This window comes from Physeter macrocephalus, chromosome 11 (genome assembly GCF_002837175.3).
Source record: "Physeter macrocephalus isolate SW-GA chromosome 11, ASM283717v5, whole genome shotgun sequence".
Taxonomy (NCBI): Eukaryota; Metazoa; Chordata; class Mammalia; order Artiodactyla; family Physeteridae; genus Physeter; species Physeter macrocephalus.
The window spans coordinates 8625297-8643853 of record NC_041224.1 but is presented as its reverse complement, the minus strand read 5'-3'; the positions used below and the strand labels follow the sequence as shown (position 1 = coordinate 8643853).

The 18557-nt window shown below is 39.3% G+C and overlaps 1 protein-coding gene across 2 annotated transcripts in view; it reads left to right on the top strand.

Moving 5' to 3' along the window:
- Window positions 1-18557, top strand: part of EPC1 (enhancer of polycomb homolog 1) — a 66056-nt gene that overhangs the window by 41680 nt on the left and 5819 nt on the right. For both annotated transcript variants that reach the window (XM_024116360.3, XM_028496280.2), the window contains exons 3-10: window positions 6648-6793; window positions 7201-7407; window positions 7785-7933; window positions 8834-8993; window positions 10001-10177; window positions 10265-10354; window positions 10671-10819; window positions 12196-12548. In XM_024116360.3, coding sequence (XP_023972128.1) covers window positions 6648-6793; window positions 7201-7407; window positions 7785-7933; window positions 8834-8993; window positions 10001-10177; window positions 10265-10354; window positions 10671-10819; window positions 12196-12548 — 1431 coding nt within the window. The remainder of the gene's footprint in view (window positions 1-6647; window positions 6794-7200; window positions 7408-7784; window positions 7934-8833; window positions 8994-10000; window positions 10178-10264; window positions 10355-10670; window positions 10820-12195; window positions 12549-18557) is intronic.

Here is an 18557-nt window from a genome sequence, read left to right as displayed (position 1 = left end):
TAATCCTTAACATCAGGGAGAGTACTTCCTCCTTTATTTTTCTCCTTCAAGATTGTTTTGGGTATTCTAGGGCTTTTCCCTGTAAATATTACAGTAAGTTTGTATCTGCAAAGAAACCTGCTGAGGTTTTGATAGGAATTGCATTTAACCCTATAGATCATTGTAGGGAGAACTGACATCTTTTCTGTGTTGAGTCTTCCAGTCCATGACCACCGTATGACCCTCCAAGTACTTAGGTCTTCTTTGATTTCTTTTATAAAGTTGACACTTTATAATTTTCATCATAGAGAGCCATGGTTTTTTAGTACTTTTTTTTTTTTTAGATTTATACTTGTTTTCTTTGGAACAATTGAAAATGGTATTGCACTTTTGATTTTGGTTTCCACTTTTTCATTGTCTGTATACAGAAATGCAGCTTAATTGTATGTTGAGCTTATGTCCTGTGGCCTTCACTGAAATTACATATTAGTTCTAGGAGATGTTTGCAGATTCTTTGGGATTTTCTGAATGGAAAATCATGTCGTAGTCTGCAAATAGAAATGGTTTTGTTTTTCCTTTCCAACCTGTATGTCTTTAATTGCTCTTTCTTACCTTAGTATAGTGGTTAGAACTTGAATATGATCTTAAAATAAGAATGGTGAGAGCAGACATCCTTGCCTTGTTCCTGATCTTAGAGGGAAAGAATTTAGTCTTTCACCATTGAGTATTATGTCACCTGTGTGGGGTTTTTTTGTAGTTGCTTCTATGAGATTGAGGAAGTTCCCTTGTATTCCTAGGGTACTGGGAGTTTGTATCATGACTGTTGAATTTGTCAAATGCTTTTTCTGCATCAATTGATAAGGCCATGTGATTTTTTTCCTTCTTTAGCCTTTGATATGGTAGGTTGCATTGGTTGGTTTTCAAATATTGAACCAGCCTTGCATACCTGGAATAAATCCCACTTGGCTGTGGTGTATTATTTTTTTCATACATTGTTGGGTGGGATTTTATTGAGGAGTTTTGCATCTAAGTTCATCGAAGATATTGGTTGGTAGTCGTGTGTGTGTGTGTGTGTGTGTGTGTGTGTGTGTGCTCTGCCTTGTCAGGTTTTGGTATCAGGGTAATACTGGCCTCATAAAACAAGTTGGGAAGTGTTCCCTCTTATTTTCTGCAAGAAATTGTGTAAAATTGATGTTAATTCTTTAAAAATTGGTATTGGCTTTTAGTATACTACAATACACAAGAAAAGCCTAGTTATACTGTAAATTTCTGCAGAGTTAAAATTGAATCTTGAATGCCAGGTGGTCTAACAAGTTGCTTATGAAGGGTACATTGCCTTGAATTATGTATGTAGACCAGTTCATTTCAGTTCTCATAATTTCTGTTTTGTAAAACTCTTAAACTAATTAACACAAACTGCTCCTTGGAGTTTTTAAGATGGTAATTAGTATTGCCTAAACAAGTAATGATAAACACGTTTGAGAATTATTGCCTGTTATATTCTCCTTCCACCCCCAGAGTTACAATGCATATTACTTATAGGCTCTGGGAATCTTGCAGTTAAAAAAGAAAGTTTCTTTTAACCCAGCATTTTCCAAGTATATTCATTACATGTTATTTGTTAACATTTCATTGAACATTTATTTGGAAAATCTCAACGTTTTTCTTGTCTTTAACAGGCTTAGGAAAAAGAGCATAATTTTCTCCTGTCAGAGTTGTAAAGGAAGAAACCTGTATTAAAACCATCATCCCCTTCTTATAGTTCCAAACTGTGGTTACTTTCTAAACTATTTCAGAGTGCTATTCAACATCTCCTGCTCCAAAGGATCTTAATGTTGTTTCTCTTTTGATTGGTGATCTGGAAGGCTTCTAGATTGTACAGCTAGGACTTCTCCTTTCCTATTCATACTGGCAGAAAGGACAAAAACAGTTCTGACCAGAATAGGCAGGAACAATTCTCTCTCCCCCTTCCCCTTGCGCTTGGGTCTCAAGGTTCTCCTGTTAATCCTCAAAGGAAATCTTTTTTTAACAGGCAGTCTTGGTGTATATTTGAATATGTATATATGTGTGTGTGTAGATACAGATCTGTGTATTTCCAGTTCTGTCCACTGGTGGAGCCAAGAAGCAAAAAATACTCAGTAGCAATAAGTACACCTAGCACCTATTCCCTGATCTGTTCCCCGCTAAATAGGGCCAAGAATACGCAGAGAAATGGCTGATCCCAGGGCTGGGGCAGGGTAAGTACAAGATAAACTTGGAACATCTTGTTATGCCAGAAATTAGGAACTCACAGAAATGTCAGAGGCATATCACAGGGGGACATAGGAGTTTCCACTGGCTAATTTGGGGACATTTTAAGCAGCGGAATAATTGGGTACAAGAACGACTTATAAACATGGAAAAAGTAGGAATTCTTGAGTCCATACTGGTAATGAGCCATGCTAAATGGGGGAGAAGTGTAGTCTCGTGGTTTTACAGTACAGAATGCCAAGAGCTGAACGGTGCTGTGGGAAGAGAGTGCTGGAGAATCAGCTTCGCACTAAGCGCGACCGAGATTGAGCCACACAAGAATCGCCAGTGTCTGCTCGCTGTAAGGGGAAGTTCTCATGAGGGGCAGGACATTTCCGTGGCCTTAAACTCTGCCCACACACTGCTCATTAGTTGGGCGGCAGGCGGGGGCGGCAGTTACACGGTGGCGTAATGGGGCAGTATCTTGACCGGTGGGCTCAGTCATCTCCGCTCATGAGAAACAGATGAACGTCCTGTGCCTCTAGGTGTGAGACCCTGGGAAGGACTAAGAACAAAGTCGAGTGGTGTGGCAGCTAAGAGAGTATAACCGAATCACCGTGGGGAAAATCCCACGGACACAGCGTGAGCAACCTGCTAGTAGTGGGAATGGTAACACTCCTGAAACGGACATCATCAGTGTCCTAAAAGACAGCGAAAGGCTGTGGAAATGTTCCAAAGTACAGGAGGCTAAAGAGACATCAGTAAAAATAATACCTGATCCCAGAGTGGTCGTGTACTGTAGTGGGAAATGTTAATGAATTATTGGATCAGCTGGCAACAGTGGAATATGAAGTTGATGACTGTACTGTGATTATGTGGAAACACACTCTGAAGTATTTAGCAGGAAAGAGCCATTATGAAGGTAATTTACCCTCTGGTGGCTCAAAAAAATAGTGTGTGTGGGGGTGTGTATATGTGTGCGGTATGTGTGTGTGTATACACGTGGAGGGGGAGAGGACACACACATGCAAGTGATAAAGCAAATGGAGTACAGTTTTAACAGCAGGTGAATCTGGGTAAAGGATATGCAGGTGTCCCTTGTGCTGTTTTTATTTGGAGGCGTTTATAAGTTTGAATTTATTTATAACTAAAAAGATTTTTAAAAAATAGACCCTTGTAGAGCCTCCTTTTTTTTTATTACCTCTCAGAACAGATGTATCCTTTTCTTTATGCCCTGAATCTGAAAGATTACATTTTCTCCTTCCCTTTCCCCATTATTCTTCTGGTTTTACTTTCTCACAGATAAAATCTATAACATCAGCCAACCATGCAGATATAGCAGAACTTTATCTACAAAGGACTTCATATGTAGGATTTCAAATCTTTCAGATCTGGGATTCTCTGTTTACTCTCCCCAACTACATTCTAAAAGTGACTCTGTAGTTTATAAATATAAAGAAGTTGAATTTCATGATCTAGCTAGCCAGTGATCGCTTTTGTCTTCTTAGGTCCAAGCAAGGATGTCAAATACCTACCACCCCACAGTAAATACCACTATTACGATGGTCTTTTCTGCTGCCCAGAATTTATTCCAGGGTCTTTGCAAGTAGATGTTACTAGTTCTGGGGAGCTAGTGCTTGAGCGGAAACCTGTGTGCCATCCCTGCTGTGGGAAGTTTCTCCTCAGCCTTGAATAGTGTGCCTTCTTTTGCATCAGGAGTTGTATTCTGTTCCCAGTCTACATTTTGTGCCATTTTGTGGACCCAAATACCCTTTCACTATTTGCTTCCTGTAATTTAAAAATGCTACTTGGGGCTTCCCCGGTGGCGCAGTGGTTGAGAATCCGCCTGCCGATGCAGGGGACGCGGGTTCGTGCCCCGGTCCGGGAAGATCCCACATGCCGCGCAGCAGCTGGGCCCGTGAGCCATGGCCACTGACTCTGCGCGTCCGGAGCCTGTGCTCCGCAACGGGAGAGGCCACAGCAGTGAGAGGCCCGCGTACCGCAAAAAAAAAAAAAAAAAAAGCTGCTTGGAGTTATGGACATACCTACCTGTGCACACTTAGTCTGAGCCGTAATATGGCATTTGTTACGTAGACATTTATATGCATTTCACCTCTACTACTGGACTCTAAGCACAGTGGTTTGTACCACTTTGTATCTCCTTTAAAATAATCTAATCAATTTATGTGTACTGTTGCGTTCTTTTTGTTAGGTTTATTTTCTGTAGAATTTTCTCCTCCATCTTTATAGAATACTGTATTTTGTTTAGCCCTATGCATATGTGGGTTTATCTCTAGCAGAATGTTTTAAACGGAGTCAGCTTCTGCAGTATGGCTCCCATTGTTTAACAATTAGTGGCTAACTAGGGCTCACTGTAATTGGTAGAACTCAATTAGAAGAGGCAACTCATTTGCCTGTTCCTCTTTAGACCTTGTTTTCTGCACTCAGTAACACGGCCCAGGAAATTTGAAGATATTCCTGTTTCTAGAACCATGATTCATATGTTACATCTTTATCAGCTGCAGCTGAGCTGTCAGTTGGACATTTGGCTGAAGCCAAATTACACTTAAATCATTGGCTGTGGTTTTTTGGTCAAATGAAATCCTAAAGTGAGTTTTTACATGTTAGCTTTCCTCTAGGGGTTTAATATTTTATATCTGAACAAGATTTGGTTCTCCTCATATTTGAAGGTCTTAGATGTGTTTGCGTTAACTAAAGGCAAGCTCCTGACAGAGGCAGGAGCAGCCCCTCAGGTACTTGTTACCTTCAGTGGCGAAGACGTGGAGTTCCCTGGGGTGGGAACCTTCCGTTCCCACCGCCATCCTGTGCCGTAATTTGTTGGATGTGACTTGTCATTGATGATGTAAGGTATGCCAGAAGTATGTCAAGTGTATTTTCATAACGTGTAAGTAAGGTGATACTAGGCAGGCTTGTTTAGTTTTTATGAATAATTAAGCTTTGTAAATGTGATTTGCTCTAAAGAAAAATAAATTTTGTAGTGGAGGGTGCCAAAGCAATGTATAAACGAGACCCTAAACGTATAAAATACACCCTTAAGGAGGCAGAACATCGATAGTTGGTCCCTGTCAGTTTGGCTTTCTGGATTATCTGGATCACCACTCTTCAATAGAACCTTCAATGATGATGGAAATGTTTTTATAATCTGTAGCATATGGTCACAGCAGCAACCACTAGCCACATGTAATACTTAGCACTTGAAATGCGGCTACTGAATTAAGTTAATTTAAATCTAACTGGTCGCACGTGGCTAGTGGTTACCCCACAGAGGTAGATGTTTTTGGTTAGGGACAAACCAACAAGTGTGTTTAATCCAACAGTTTTAAACCACTTGGGAATCTCCAGAATCTCTGTTTACATAGCAACAGCAAACAATTAGATGGTGGAAAATCTTTGAAGGGCCGATGGTGCAGGAAACATGGGTGCGGAGAGGGTAACGTATAAAGATTTTTATGAAGGCTCTGAATATTCATTTATTTTAATTAGGAATGTTACAGAAGTGTGATACAGGTCAAAATGAAAATGAGGCATAGCGTTATAGTTCCACAAATATTCGTTGGGTTCCTATGGGCCAGATACTATGTCCGTCTTGAAGCAGGGATGGCACATGTGGGGCAGGCAGAGTCCCCCCACCTTGTTCCTGTCACAGACGTCACCACGCTGACTGCAGATGTTTTCAGGGTTTTTTCCCACTTGAATAGAGTCAAAATCCAAATGCTTTTCAGTAGAGTACTGCGTGCAGAGTTGGCATACAAGATGAACATGTTTACTGCCTCTGCACTGACGTACAGAGATGGCTGAGACACAGTGCTTCCTCTCTGGGTGATCAAGCACGTTCGAATGCTTAACAAATAAGATTGTAAAGTAAGAAGGGGAATGATCTAGAACAGGCTTTTTTTTTTTTTTTTAAATAAATAAATTTATTTATTTATTTTTGGCTGCGTTGGGTCTTCGTTGCTGTGCGCTGGCTTTCTCTAGTTGCGGCGAGCAGGGCTACTCTCCGTTGCAGTGCACGGGCTTCTCATTGCGGTGGCTTCTCTTGCTGCAGAGCACGGGCTCTAGACGCGTGGGCTTCAGTAGTTGTGGCACGTGGGCTCAGTAGTTGTGGCTCACGGGCTCTAGAGCGCAGGTGCAGTAGTTGTGGCGCATGGGCTTAGCTGCTCCACTGCACGTGGGATCTTCCCAGACCGGGGCTTGAACCTGTGTCCCCTGCATCGGCAGGCGGATTCTTAACCACTGCGCCACCAGGGTAGTCCCCTCTTTCTTAAACTTTAAGTGTGGGGAGCTTAGGTTGTTTGTGAGTCTGAAAACAAAATCTTTCAAAAATCTTTCCTATTTCTTTAGAGATTTTCCAGACATCTGTGAGAGGTTTTGTCCGTGTATTCACACAGTAAACGATTGCTTATGGTTTCTTCTGTCAGCTTTTAGTTTGGATGCTGAACAGCCCGATTATGATTTGGATTCTGAAGATGAAGTATTTGTGAATAAACTGAAGAAGAAAATGGACATCTGCCCACTGCAATTTGAGGAGATGATTGACCGTCTAGAAAAAGGCAGTGGTCAGCAGGTACAGCTTCACTGTATATATATTAAGTGTGTGTACATGTCTATGTAAATCTCTCTTCCATATGGAAGCAGTGTAATGCTGGGGAGAGGGTAAGCAAGCAGGCTCTGGACAAGCGTGAGTTCATGTCTTATCTCTGCCTGTTACTGGCCTGTGTAATATTCAGCATGTTTGAATTTCTCTGTGCCTCTCTTTCCCCATCTGTAAAATAGATGGATAAACATTGCAGGATTGTTGAGAAAATTAAATAATTTATAGAAAGCATCTGTAGCTCGTGGTCCGACATGTGCGAGGTGCTCAGCATGTCTGTTGTTGACGTTGTTATTTTGATTTTTGTCATTCACATTTAGAGGTACTTTTGAGCCCTTTATTTGTGTTATGTGACAATGACATAGTGATTTTACATTTAGCCAGTCAGTCTGCAGGAAGCCAAACTACTGCTAAAAGAAGACGATGAATTAATTAGAGAAGTTTATGAATACTGGATTAAAAAGAGAAAAAACTGTCGAGGGCCATCTCTTATCCCATCAGTAAAACAAGAGAAGCGAGATGGTTCCAGCACAAATGATCCGTATGTGGCTTTTAGAAGACGAACTGAAAAAATGCAGACTCGAAAAGTAAGAGAACCTGGGGAAATTTTTTTGTAATTTTTTTTGATGTAAGAAAATTTATTTATAATTATGAGTAGCTCAGTATCTGAAGGCTGTGTTTTAATTTCTGTTTAGACAGACTTTCTATATATTGTAATGAAAAATATTAATTTAAAATGTCAGCCTTAAAATTCATTAGAGTTATTAATGATATATTTTAATGTTAATCCATTAAAAACCATATTCAAAATTGATTTCCTGGTAATCCGTGTTCCCTTTCAGTGTCTTTAAATTCTAATCTCACCCTTCAAATATATATATTCTTATATATCACTGGCTATACTCAGAATGCCAGTAGTCAGAAATGCTTATTGACATTAAACAAAGCAAATTCATATTTGCAGAATCGCAAAAATGATGAAGCCTCTTATGAAAAAATGCTTAAGCTGCGTCGAGATCTGAGTCGGGCTGTTACTATTCTAGAGATGATAAAAAGAAGAGAAAAGAGTAAAAGGGAGCTATTGCACTTAACACTGGAAATTATGGAAAAGAGGTAAAGTATATTTTAATAGCATTAGCAGCGTGGTACCATTAGAATTTTGTGTAGAGTTAATTTATGTCCTAAGCAATTATCTGTAACTCCAGAAATATATTCTTTTAATAATAGAGACTACTGAAATGTGTGCTATGGTATGCTTTGTATAATTTTACATACGTTCCTCTCCTTATTTTCACTTGTAAAGTGACTGGGTTCAGTAAAATTAAGTTATTAAGTTATGCCAGGTATTTACATTTTGAAATCTTATTCTTTTGCCCTTACTTGAGTTGTGTGCAGGGCTGTGAGGGAGAGAACATTTGTCACTTCTAAAGTTTTTATTTTATTTACTAGATGGTACTGAATTTTTTCGTAACACTTAACTGAGCTTTTTAACAGGGAAGTATAAAAAGGGGAGAGGGCAAGGCGCATAATCTTAACACTCAGGTAATCCTTTAGCAGGGAGCACAATGAAAACTTCAGGCCTCACCCCCCTGTTTCGTAGTCCCTATTCCCAAAGAAAACCGCTAATCAGTTTACTGCGATTCATTTCAGAAAAGTTAGTTCTTTTATAGCACAGGCAACTCAAATTAGCAGAAAGTTCCTCAGCACCATTTTAGATATGAATTTCAACATCTCCACCAAATCTTTCACCAAAATTGCTGTGTTAAAATTTAAACCTTTGTTTTCTTTCCCACAGTTATCAATGGTGCCAAGATAAAGCTATAAGCCAAAAAGCAAAAGAAAGAAACAATAGGAATTATGTAATCTTTAGTTTTAATAAGCATTCAGCAGATAGTTTACCTGTAATGTTACCTTAGGTCTAATCAGGGTTTCTAGCTCAGTTAGTTATTAGTCGTCACGAGGATGAGTACTTCCTGAACTAACGTTTTCAACTTCCTTTCTTTGCCATTTCAGGTATAGTCTGGGTGACTACAGTGGCGAGATCGTGTCTGAGGTCATGGCGCACAGACAGCCCGTGAAACCTGCTTACTCCATCCCCGTTGTCCCCCTCACCAACAGCGGCCAGTTCAAACACCAGGAAGCCATGGACGTGAAGGAGTTTAAAGCTAATAAGGTGATTAACATTTCTGTGGGCGGTAGTAGCTGATAATGTGGAGTGGTATTTTATCACTAGATTCAGAGTGAAAAAGAAAAAATATGTATATAAACCCTACCGTGAAAGCCAGCTTTTGATTTAAGACTGGCCTGTAGATACAGCAGTAGAACTTGTAAAGAGAGATACCTTATAGTTTAAGAATTAACTTTTCTTTAAAAACCGTAATGCCATAAACTGCATAAAACTTGGTATAAATATTTATGTCAACCGTGATACCTGCCATGATCTTTTTGTTCCTAACAAATATCATTTCTGCCTCTGATCTTTCCTGCCTGTTGCCTGTACCTCAAATTCATACCCCTCCTGGCCTCTGCCCTCACCTGCCATACATGTTTCTGACATGCGCTGTGTTCGTTGCTGTCACTCTTGCCTCTGTGTTTTATTCCCGGGTTGTTTCCCTATATAATGATTTCATAGCTTTATCCTCTAAAGCTGCTCGCAGTGCACTTTCATTGTTTAGCTAGCAAGTCCTTACTACTCTTTATATTTTTAATATCTCAGCATTATGGATTTATTTTTCACTGTGTTAACAGTTATCTGAAGTTTGCTTTGTGTGTATGTTTTCATTATTACTTTCCCAATATTGATTTGTTAATTCTTTAGAATAAAGACTAGACGTCCCTTTTTAAAAATTCTCTCCTAGAATTTTCATAGAAAATTAAGAAACAGATACAGGAGCCAGCAGTAAATACTAATTGTTGTTCAAGGATTTCAGCAGCTGGAGAACTTCTCTTCTCTTCTTTTACTTGATTATGATTATGTTTAGGTTGTAGAAACATATTCCTGTTTTCACAGAGACCAACCTCTAAGACTTTACAATAGAAGATGACAAAATGTTAAGGGTCTCGTATCTCTTATGAGTGGGAATGCCTTCGTTTCAGCAGTAAACTTATTTGTAAAACTGCCCCCAAACTTTCAGTTTGTTGAGCGTGGTTGCTAGTGTGTAATTCATGACTGTCTTGCAGCAAGACAAGGCCGATCTTATCCGACCTAAACGTAAATATGAAAAGAAGCCCAGAGTCTTGCCTCCGTCGGCCGCTGCCGCCCCTCGACAGGCCAGCCCCGCCGCGCTGCCGGCTTTCAGCGCTAAGGACCTGAACCAGTATGACTTCCCCAGCTCGGACGAAGAGCCTCTCTCCCAGGTGAGCGCAGGGGTTCCTGATTGCTCATGAGCGCAGACGGCGAATGTGGGAAGGTGCGTGTTCTGACTCACTTCCTTTTATTTAAAGGTTCTGTCTGGCTCTTCGGAAGCTGAGGAAGAGAATGATCCCGATGGCCCTTTTGCTTTCCGTAGGAAGGCAGGCTGTCAGTACTATGCTGTAAGTTTCGGGTTCTCTTTTTTTTGTTTGTTTGTTTGTTTGTTTTTGCGGTACGCGGCCCTCTCACTGCTGTGGCCTCTCCCGTCGCGGAGCACAGGCTCCGGACGCGCAGGCTCAGCGGCCATGGCTCACGGGCCCAGCCGCTCCGCGGCATGCGGGATCCTCCCGGACCGGGGCACGAACCCGTGTCCCCTGCATCGGCAGGCGGGCTCTCAACCACTGCGCCACCAGGGAAGCCCTCGGGTTCTCTTTTTAAGTAACAAACTGTTTACCTGGAGCTGAGAAAAAAAAAATAATTCAGATTTTTCTTTTTAAGCCTCACTTAGACCAAACTGGCAACTGGCCTTGGACTAGTCCTAGCGACGGAGGATTAGGGGACGTGCGATACCGCTACTGCTTGACCACCCTGACGGTGCCCCAGAGGTGTATCGGATTTGCGCGAAGACGGGTTGGGCGCGGTGGAAGGTGAGGCGTTTCTGTGCTCCTAGCAGAGGGGTGTTTTAGGTGGTGGGCGATGGGGATCTAAAGCTTCAAGTGTGGTGATCCTTCTAAAGAGCTCGTTTTGCCCCTGTCTGCTATTCTTCACTGATTCTTTTCACTGAGATACTTCACCACTTGGTTGCCTGTTTCTTATACAACCATAGCTTTTAGTGCATAACTAATGGTTCCCTAATGGATCTGCTCTTCTTCCCAAGATCGAAAGCCTCTGAGATAGATGAAGGCAAGTGTAAGTCAGGATTACAAAAAATCGTTTTAGGAGTTCTGGGAGATATTGAGAAAAAGGATTAAGTAAGCTAAGAAGTGTCATATAACTGGTACACTGAGTTAACTCGTCAGTGGAAAGGCTCCAGGGTCCATGCAGGACCTGATCTTGACATCAGCTTGTCAGGACGCCTGCCTTTGTTGAGGCCTGATAGAGCCCTTCATGCTCTGGATGCCTTTATGTGAGAAGTTGTGTGTGAGAGGGGGGAGGAGCTGCAGAACACCTGAAAGCGAAGGAAAAGAAAGACACTCGTATAATATTAGTGAAAAAAAATTAAAAGGCTAAACAGGTAAATCATCAAGGTGCTTTGAGGAAGAAAGCTAAGGGTATAATTTACGGTCAGTTAATGACTTATACACATTTCTTTCATTTTTGAATCTTGATTGCAGTTATTATCACTTCACCGTTAGTTTAGAATTATCCAGTCACTCAAATACATTTTATTGAGCGCTTTTTCAACCCCATCATTATGTTGACATCACAGTAGTGGAAATTCTCTACATTGGCTATATTTTATTCGATACTAGCATGAGTCAGTGTTAACATCTTAAGATGGAATCATTTATAAAGTTTATATAAATGAAAATATATCCTCTCAAGTGGTAGCTTCAAATATTTTGTCTATAAAAAATTTTAATAGTGTAAAATATCCAAAGATCACATACCTTTTACTGCTTTTCTCCTACCTACCCACTCCAAAAAAAAAAAAAAATGAAGTTTTTGCTTAAATAAAGAACAGATATGTGAGCAATATTTCATGAATGATTTGGTGCTTTATAATGGAAGTGAAAAATCAGATTCTCTTGTATGGTGACAGTAAAGCCAACCGTAGACCTGTTAGAAGACTCTAGCTGTTGTAAGATGGATAGTATACCTTATTCTTTAAGGCGGATTACTTTCTTCTTTAATCGAATCATTATAAAGTGAAAGAACCTTAACAGAAATTGAGATTTTAGCCCATAGAGCCAAATAATGAAATAATCAAATTTATAGCTCTTAAATATTCAGTATGAGGTGGCTTTTGGGGACTTGGGGGAGTAGCTGTTTTACATGTCTGTTTGTGCCTTATTTTTAACAGGGTCTTACTGGACAGAGCTCACTCGGACTATGACAGCATGTTTCGCCATCTGGATTTGGAAATGCTTTCCTCACCACAACATTCTCCAGTCAATCAGATTGCCAATACCTCAGAAACAAATACCTCGGACAAATCTTTCTCTAAAGACCTCAGTCAGATACTAGTCAATATCAAATCATGTAGATGGCGGCATTTTAGGCCTCGGACACCATCCCTACGTGACAGTGACAGTGATGGAGTCTCCTGTAGAAAATGGTATCGGAGTGTAAGTCGAACAGGAGCAGCACAACCCGGGACCCAGACATGCAGCGCCTCTGCGCAGAGTAAAAGCGGCAGTGGCTCAGCGCACTTTGGTATGTTCATTCGTTACAACGTGCGTTTCTGTAGAAGCACCGGGTTCATCAGTTTTTGGAATATGTGGTCTATTACACTTACAGCTAAAAGTCCTTTTCTCTTAAAATAGTATTTTTTAACAGTCTAGGTTTAAGTATTTATTTGAGTCCAGATTGTACGTGTGTCTTCATTTAAACATTTCCACATACATAAGATGTTTATTGCTATTTAATATATGACATTTGTTTCCTGGATACACTTTGTGAACTACCAACCAAGATTCAACTATTATGTTTCAAATAACAAAAAAAAGAAAATGGACCATAAATTGATAGTGTTTTATATTTGGACACTTCTCTAGTCTTTTACTTAGACTGCTTTAAAGTAAGCCCGCAAGTCGATAGATACACAACCTTTCTCTGCTTACACAGTCATTCAGAATAATTTGTAAGAGGGAAACTAATTTTTCCAAGAACAACGTTTGTGTAAGGATTAGTTTTTTGTTTTTTTTTGTTTTTTTTTTGTTTTGTTTTGTTTTGTTTTGTGGTATGCGGGCCTCCCTCTGTTGTGGCCTCTCCCGTTGCGGAGCACGGGCTCCGGACGCGTAGGCTCAGCGGCCATGGCTCACGGGCCCGGCCGCTCCGCGGCACGTGGGATCCTCCCGGACCGGGGCGCAAACCCTGTTCCCCTGCATCGGCAGGCGGACGCGCAACCACTGCGCCACCAGGGAAGCCCTTAAAGATTTTTTTTTCATTTGGTATAGCCCCCAGATACAAACCAAACTGCTCCGTCTGGTATTCAGCCACAGAAACTCTGACCTAGTGTGATGCCAGAGGAAACGCGGCTGTGTCGGGCTTGTTGAAAGGAGGAGATGGACCCGTCGTGGTACATGCGAAAGGAATTTTTAAGGCTTAATTTTTACCACACTGACTTTAGAACTTAACCAGTCATTGTATGACCTACGAGTCAGCTGATATACTTGCCTGCCGCCTAAGCCAAATATGTGGGTTTTGATTTAGCCATTTTTGATTATTCTATCATTGTTTTAAATATTTATATTAATGTGTATGCTGTGACATAGTGACGCCCTCTGGACTGACTATCCCTTTTCTAAATAAGCCTCTGTGAGGGCCTGTTCTCACTTTGAAATAGGTAATCCTAATGGGGCTGTCAGGAGCCACTGTTTTTGGCAAAGGGCCTGAGTTCTAACACACCAGCTCTCGTGGCCTCCGTCAGCTGCTGCTCAGAGGCTTCTTTGCTTGCTTCCCTGTCTTGACCATTTTGCAGAGTTGTGCAGTCAGACCAGTAGCCTGGTTAGTTAGTGCTAGAGCTCTTGGGCCTCTGGATACTGTACAGCAGAATGACACAGTGTTAGAGTTTTTAGGACTGGATTTAGTACTTAAGGATAAATTGTATATTTTAAATAATCGTTAGTATGTGATTTGGACAGTGTCCAAATACATTTTTCTAATTTTTTTTAACTACAAAAATATCTTTGGGGAATTCCCAGGCGGTCCAGTGGTTAGGACTTCGCACTCTCTCCCTGCTGAGGGCCTGGGTTCAATCCCTGCCCGGGGAACTAAAATCCCACAAGCTGGGCAGTGCAGCCAAAAGAGAAAAGAAAAAAACTTTATAAAAAAAAATCTTTGAAAGCTTAGTGTTTGTTCAGCGACTAAGTATTCATTTGCATGTGTTTGAGGGGATATCAGATTCAGAATTAATACCTTTTTTCATAATTAGGAAGGACTCTGTAATTCAGAAAGACTGAAAACAGAAAAGTGATTTTTTTTTTTACTGAAAACAGAAAAAGTATTTTTTTTTTTTTCCCCCCAGAAAAGTGATTTTAAAACCATTATATGTTCAGGATTTGAATTCCTAGTTCCCAGTGCAATATCATCAGCATTTTAAGTCATTTTTCCAAACTCCCATATCTACAGTATAGATTTGGTTTATTTTCATAAGTCAATAAGAAACTGTAGCAAGAATGATAGGTTCTAATAAATCTCAATATCTATAGCTTACTCAGCAGTGCGGTTTACTTCTATTTGTAGCATAAATTTTTTTAAAAATTTTTATTGGAGTATATAGTTGATTAACAATGTTGTGTTAGTCTCTGCTGTACAACAAAGTGACTCAGTTATACATATACATGTATCCACTCTTCTTTAGATTCTTTTCCCATATAGGTCATTACAGAGTACTGAGTAGAGTTCCCTGTGCTGTACACAGGTCCTTATTATGTCCTTATTAGTTAGCATAAAATTGTAATATTACGGTAAAAAAGGAACTCTAGATTTGAACACTGAATATTTTCATTGTTAGATTTTGTAGATTTGTGGGACCTTATCCTTACCCAGATGTGTTTCAAAACTCAGAATTACTTCTTCGGCAGATTCTGGAGTAACACCCATAGTGAAATACATTAATAGTTCTACAGTTGTGTAGTGAAGTGCGAGAATAGTCACACTCAGTGGAAAGTTTGACCACAAATAACCTCATGTTCAAGACGTTTGCAGCCAAATGAATTCAGGTTTGGTCGTGTTTTGCTGTCATATGAATTACAACAAACTTTTGTTTTCAGATTGGATGTTTTAGGTAACTGATAAGTGCTTACGAACCTCCAGACTATCAGTTCAGGCTTACTGATGAGGCGGTCATACTGTAATACTGTCTGGAGTCATTTCAGCTTATGTTTATTTCTTTATAGTTACCGTTCTCTCCTGTATTAAAATAATTTTCTGCCTGGGTACTGCTCAGAGAAATTTCTAATTGAGGAGTATCTTTTAAAACAGGTGTTTGGGGTTGTTGGGTTGTTTTTTTTTTTTTTTTTTTTTTAACAAAATATACATTTTGGTAATCTAGAATCCATCTTCTCAAACTGAATTTTCAAATTGTTTACTTTTTCCTAAGTACCTGTCACCTCCGTCCCCCCACAGCCCTGCCGCCCCCAGGCATTCCATTGATCTGCTCCAGCTACAGGAATGTAACTTAAAGGCCAGCAGGCTGAACACTAGGCCATTCCCGGTGCTGGTGTACCTACCACATGATAGGTCCTTGCATAAGACGTGGACTCGTAAAGTTTTAGATTATTTCATCTAAATTCCTGCCCCAGAGGATTGTTACAAGCTACCCACACAACGGTGGTTTCTGGCCTCTGCCTTGGCACCTCTAGGGGCAGATTAAAATTCAGCAACTTTCTAGATCAGGTTATTCTGCAGTTGGGAGTCTTGTTTAGAAAGTTTGTCCATGTATCGAGCAAAAGCTGCCTCCTTAAATTTAAATCTGCAGGTCCTGTTTGCCCTTGGAAGCACCCTGAGTAAGGTTTCTTGCTCGCCCACATCGTAGTGTCCTCCAGATATCTGAAGTCCTGTCGTGCTCCTTCCCGGTTCTCAGCTTTTGCTCTTGCCCCTCCCGTGACTCTGCTCGCCTCCCTAGACCCCTGTCTGTCCGATGCTCTATAGATGAGATTTCTTTATGCACACTGTTGGTACATAAAAAGTTTGATTATTTTTTGTAAATTAAATCTAAAACAAACTTTTGTCTATTTCTTTTTATATTTAAAACCTCATTGGTTTGGGGGTAGTTTAGTTTCCCCTTCCACTACTAAATATCTTTGGGACCTCAGATGAAAGTTTCTTCATCTCTAGTGTGAGATTATAGAAGGAAATCACCAAGAATCCCTCCTGATCTAAAATTTTTTGGTCCTTTGAAATGATTCTGATTCTAGGTCTGGTGATCTGTCCTCAAAACCACCTTGTCCATCTTTATGTGAATTGCAAACTTGACTACCACACAATATCTGGAGGTAGACGTACAACCTAAAAACTTTACCTTGTTAGAGATACAGGGAAATATGCTCACTTTTGTTTATTTCCACTTAGCATTTGGTTAGACTTTGCTCAGTTTCCTGTGTAAGTAATAGTGCAAAACCCAGCTCAGATTTTATTTGCCCAAATTTACTGCCTTACCTTTGTCCAAGCTTTCCTACTCATTCATACAGCCTTTTAGATTGGAATTTTATTTCTCAGAAGAAATATAAAATCTTAGCATCTCATGGCTTGAAAAGGACTTTAATGATGACCTAATTTAATCTCGTGTATTTCAGATGAACATACTGAGCCCCAAAAGATTAAATAACTTGCTCAGGTGAACTCAGCCAGTTATGACAGAGCTGAGAATGAAGGAAAAATCAAGATCTCTTGGCCCCTAGACCCATGGTTTTTATTACCGTCACTTCTAGCTTATATGTTACTCTGTGCATTTCTTCTAGAACATTTACCAAAAATGTCCAGGGGAAATTTTTATAACTAGACTCTGGAGTATAGAGATATGTAAGAAATAGGCTAACATAGGGATCTAAAATCTCAGTGAGCATTAGTGATCTAAAATGTCAGTTGCATTTTTATTTCTAAATCTATATTTGGAGGAAGTTAACAGTTGTTTAAAAAAAGTGAAATTCACAAAACCCTCAGAGACTGAGGAGTGAAATGTTGATTTAAATAGGGCAAAAATATTTAGAACCTTTATTCAAATCGATTTCCAATTTAATATTGCTGATGTTTAAATTAAAACAAATACCAGCAGAATTCTGCAAAAGAACATTTTCATTCATATAAATGGAGTTTTGTATATAGATCTTAACAGTGAATGCTAAATTATTGTTTTATAGATGTGTAATGACGTGACCTTCCAGAAATGGTCCTTTTTTTTTTTTTCTTTTTTTAAGTTTATTAAATATCTCCTACCAGGAAATTCAAGATTTAGGCAACGCACTCGAGCTTAGGAAATTACAGTAGAAATCGCAAAAACATATTAGCGAACCTATCTAATAAATTAAGGATCTTTAGTTTTAAACAATTGCTTTTATGGATTCTTTTTCAACATAGAGATATTGTTTTAATTATAATCACTCTTTCAGGGCAGCATTTTTTTTTTCTTCAAGTTCTGATTTAACACGTTTCTGTTATATGGAAATGGTCACGTTGACAGAAAGTTTATGTCAATATTTAGGGATTATCCTATTATCAATAAGAGCTTTTTCCGGTAGAATTCAGATCTGAGAATTACAAACATAGTAGGAAGAGAAACTCATCAAAGGATATACATCTACTAAACAGATTTGTAACACCCAAAATAAGAAAATGAAAAGTAGAATTTTTCCAACAAGAAATTATTTTTTGCCTTTGTAACCCAAGAAATTAGTTCAGCGCAAGTATAAAAGCCTGTGTAAATACTAACAACTTCTGAGGTTTTCTTAAACATTATTTCACAGTTTTCTGATTCGTTCAAAATATGGTAGAATTTCTACTTAACATCTATCTGCGCATTTTGTAGGTGTCCTAGGTAGAAGCTGTATCCTGGGGGATAAAGATTCTTATGAGTTATAAGTGAAAATTGCAAAACTTGATGAAGCAGTATTCTAAAGAAATTATCAAAATGTCTTTAAAGACAACAGCACATTTGCTGACAGTATTTTGAAAACATTAAACTTTAGATTGAGGAAATATGCATGATTTATAGATTCCCTAGTACCCAGGGATGCATGATAACCCTTTTTTTTTCTGTTTTAAATAGTTCTTACCCAATCATCGCAGGCTTCTTAAAAGAAGCCTTAAAGTCAGATGTTGTGATTAAATGTGCTTTTTTTTTTCTTTTTTTTAAATTGGCGAAAAAAAAAAAAAAAGAAAAAGGTTTCCTTTTTAAAAACTGCACACACTTTTTGGGGGAGTAATAAATGAACATTTTTTTGTTTGTTTTTTTTAGAACTGAGCTCTCCATAGACAAACATAAGTAGCATAACACAGTGTCTTTCCTCAGACATCATTCTGTACAGTAAACCAACATAAACATCTCCGTTCTTATTGACTGGATTTTTTCCAGGTGGGTTAATTGGGTGGGGATAATTAATTAACCTTTGGAGCCTCTTTTCTTCCTGTTAAACTTAAAGGATGGGTTCTTTAAAAAAAAAAAAAAAGTAATAAACCAACAACCTTATATTTGATATGAAGGAAATTTTTGTAATGACTAAA